The sequence below is a fragment of the Zingiber officinale genome, chromosome 5B (genome assembly GCF_018446385.1).
Source record: "Zingiber officinale cultivar Zhangliang chromosome 5B, Zo_v1.1, whole genome shotgun sequence".
NCBI lineage: Eukaryota > Viridiplantae > Streptophyta > Magnoliopsida > Zingiberales > Zingiberaceae > Zingiber > Zingiber officinale.
In genome coordinates, this window is record NC_055995.1 from 14571369 (window position 1) to 14575265 (window position 3897).

General features: G+C 42.0%; 1 protein-coding gene across 1 annotated transcript; it reads right to left on the minus strand.

Moving 5' to 3' along the window:
* Positions 1-2311: 2311 nt before the first annotated feature.
* On the minus strand, positions 2312-3412 carry LOC121987260. Its single transcript, XM_042541144.1, has one exon. The coding sequence runs from the start codon at positions 3303-3305 to the stop codon at positions 2433-2435; it is 873 nt and encodes a 290-aa protein (XP_042397078.1). The 5' UTR covers positions 3306-3412; the 3' UTR covers positions 2312-2432.
* Positions 3413-3897: the final 485 nt, after the last annotated feature.

Below are 3897 nucleotides of genomic sequence, written 5' to 3' on the forward strand. Positions count from 1 at the left end.
CTTAGATCCCTTCCAGGCACTAGATCATCTTGGTCTAGAAATCTAATATTTGCACCATAAAGTTAGCACAAAAAATATATAGAATTATAATGCAATAAGGTTAGTCCAGTTTGGACTATCTGATCTTGACTTTTAGGTTTCCTTTGAAATCCTAGGTCAGACCGATGTTACTGTTCCCTTAACAAGGAATGCATCCTCACCTACTCTTTTAACGAGAATATACCTATTGTCAAACATCTAGTCCTCTAGATCTATTTGGACTTTTGCTCAATATCTAATCTTGACCTTCGGGACTGCCCTCTAGATGTTAGATCCTTTACCCACCTAGATTTATTTATGGTATCAGCAACTCCCAAGGCTTCTGTCTAATGTCCTTGATTTGCTAAGTTTTCTGTCCAGTCCACATCATAAGGACTTCATTGCTCAATCCTCAACTAGGACTTGCTTGCACAATCATGTAACTTTGTTAGATCACAATAAATCTTAACTTTGAAGCTTTGCCAATATTAAAACAAATGTTTAATTAGCTGGCGCTTTCAACATTAACAAGTCCACATTAAAAATATATACAAAAGATCATGAGTTTAAAAGAAATGAAGATATCAGTGGTATGAGGTCTTTTAGGTAAAGTAAAAAATAAAAACATAAAGGCTTAGACCCGAAGTGGATAATATCATACCATTGTGGAGTTATGTGAATTCTTTTGGTTCCAACACGACCTAATAAGAAAGAGTCTGATCAACAACAACGCTACTCTTGTTCGACTTACTTACAATGATCTACCTAGAGCCCTCTAGGAATCGGCTCCTCAATAGATCTCAACTAGGTCAGTACTTATATGGTACTGGTAATAAATTGAAGTTGAAGAAGGGAATGAAGCATAAGAAATAGGCATTGTCTATGCTGAGTATAGTTTTAAATTTTACATTGTGTCGGATGAAACATTTAAAAAATATCATTTTGATAAATTATCAAAATGTAATACTACTAGATATAAATAATGTCTTATTTCTTTGCTGGGCCTTCTTCCTCCTTCAATTTTCAATCTGAGTGTCATCAGCATGATATTAAAATAATAATTTTCTAGTCAAACACCAAAACAACGAATGACTTGAGATTTTAAAATCTTGATGCCGAGTGATATTGAATTTTGATGATTTACTAGAAAAAAATGTTTTAATCATTTTGTCCAATACAATACAAGATTTTAAATCATGGGTTAACCATCCACTTAATCACATTCGCTTTCAAGTCACTACACTTAGGATTCGACTGACATCTTATTCTTCAATTTACTGTAGAGGACGGGATTAGTGTAGATTTTACAAGATTCCATTGTTTAGTAAACATAAAATTATCGAAAGGGCGAAACGAGCCTGAGAATGTTGACTTTCTGGATGAGTCTTTATGAACGCTTTTCAATTTACTTTGATAGCCGATAAAAAACTTTCATGAGATTGAGTTGATCATCACAGGATTAATCGATTTGAAGAGATGAATACCTAGTACTAAGTTAAAATAAATAAATAAATAATAAATTAACTAAAGGGTAAATTCTCAATCCATCTATGTGTTTGATTTTTAAGCAAAAACTAGATCCCTTCCAAATCAAGCAAAAACTTACTTTCTTTCCTCTCAACTCGTAGCTAGTCCTCTTCTTTGCTACTCTTCTCTCGAGCATTTCCCTTTGGCACCTACTAACGAGCCCACTGTTGTCCGTAAGCTCGTGGCATGCTTGTAAGTTTGTCGGTTGTTTGGGAATGAGTACGTTGCCTGCTTGCGAGACTATGGGTTGTCGGCCTGACCACGAGTTTACAGCCTGCTTGTAAGAATATATTTGGACATGTATATCTCGTTCATGTCTTTTTTGTTTTTCAATCTCTACAATTCTATTAATCCTCATCAACCGAGCTCCACCAAAGTGCCTATAGGTTGGACCTCGAGTTTACTATTTGCTTATAAGAATATGTATAGAAGTTTATGATCTGACTAATTTTAGACAATTTGATTCTATAAAAGTTTTTATTGGGAAACATAAAACTCTGAAGATCTAATTAATTTTAGAGATGATTTATTTGATCTCTTAAAATTTTTTACCCTAATCCAAAGTGATATTTACCCTAAACCCTAATCCAAAGTGATATTTACCCTAAACCCTAATCCAAAGTGATATTTACCCTAAACCCTAATCCAAAGTGATATTTACCCTAAACCCTAATCCAAAGTGATATTTAATAGAACCTAAATATATACATATATTTGTAAAGGCATAACAAAATTAAACAAGCTTATTAAGCACGGCGGAGAAAAATAAATAAATAAATAAATCTGGTTAATGTTTCATTTCATCTGTCTTTCTCAAAATAAAGGAATTCTTTCATTTTCTACCCTGCGAATTATAAAAAATAATAAATTGTTTCTACTATTGAGTATTACAATGAGGGAGTGAGAATATTGAGAAGGGAAACTCGTGCGTTCATCAAGCTTCGGAACACCCTCTCGCTAATCCCCGTCTCCGTTAACTCTCGCATTAACTCCTCTGCCGCCTTCAACCTCTCCAACGCCACCACCTCCGCCTCTGCATCTGCTCCCCTCTTCCGCAGCTTTCTCAACACCGCCCCCACCACCGACGAGGATCCCAACGATCCTGTCGAACCCGCCGCCGTCGAGGCCTCCGCCGACACCGCCGCCACCGCGGTGAAGACAAACGCCGAGGCTGCCGCGGTCTCCGTCACGGCCTCTCTCAGGACTCTCGCGACGTCCACATCTCCCGACGAGATCCACGCCAGCGGCGCGGGGCCCTTTCCGGCGAGGTCCCTGACGGCGGCTGCGAGGCGGGCGAGATCCTTCTCGACGCGGCGGTGCGCCCTGAGGGCGGAGGCGAGCCGGCCGGCGTCACGGCGGCGGATTGACGAGCGGACCTCCGAGTGGAGCTGCTCGAGGGCGAGGACGGCGGTGCGGAAGGAGCCGTGGGCGTCGGCGAGGCGGAGGAAGTCGTCGAGGATGCGGTCGGCCCAGGCGGAGGCGGAAGGTCGGCGGAGCGGATCGCGGGCGAGGGGGAGGTGGAGGAGGTCGTCGAGCGCGGCGTGGAGGCGGGCGACGTCGAGGAGGACGGCGGCAACACGTTCTCCGGGCGCTCGTTCCCCGCTTGGCCAGAAGCGGAGGACGGAGATGAGGTGGTGGAGATGGGAAATTGCGGGGTGGGAGGGAAAGGGGACGCTGGAGGAGCGGGCGTGGCGGGGCCTACTGGCGTCGTCGTCGTCGTCGCAGGGAAGGGAGAGGGAGCGGCGGAAGTCGGCGGCCATCTCAAAAGACAAACCTAATTCCTTTTTTTTGTCCTTTTGTGGTGTTTGATGTGATGCGAAGGAAGAAGAGAGAAGGGTCGGTTTATAAAGAAGGAAAATGGTGCACGAGTCGAGGGGCGACGAAGCGACAAAGAGAGAATAAAAAAAAAAAAACAACTGTAACCAAACGGGGACGCCATTGGTTGAGGTGCCGATTAAATGCGAAAATTAAACGTAAATGAAATTAATAAGTAGGACGTTGTTCCATATGTATCACTGCCTGAAGGCCTGAACACAGCGGGGATTCATCTGTCAAGGACCACAACGCGAGACGGGATGGAAACGTGTACTGGTGTGTTGTGTCAACAGGTAAGGCCAAGCTGTTCCTTCCATCCTGCTGCATGAAAAGTGACCAGTAAATTAGCTTTTTTATTTTTTATAAGACCATCCCTACCAGGAGGAGGGCGTTTAGGATTCTCAGTATCTTCGTTGGTTCGTTTTGAATTAATAAATTATGGATCAGTATTAAACTTAGGTAGTTATAATATATGGAAAGGATAAACACTTAATTATTATTTAGGATTTCATTTCTAAATTTTGTTAGCCATGACCA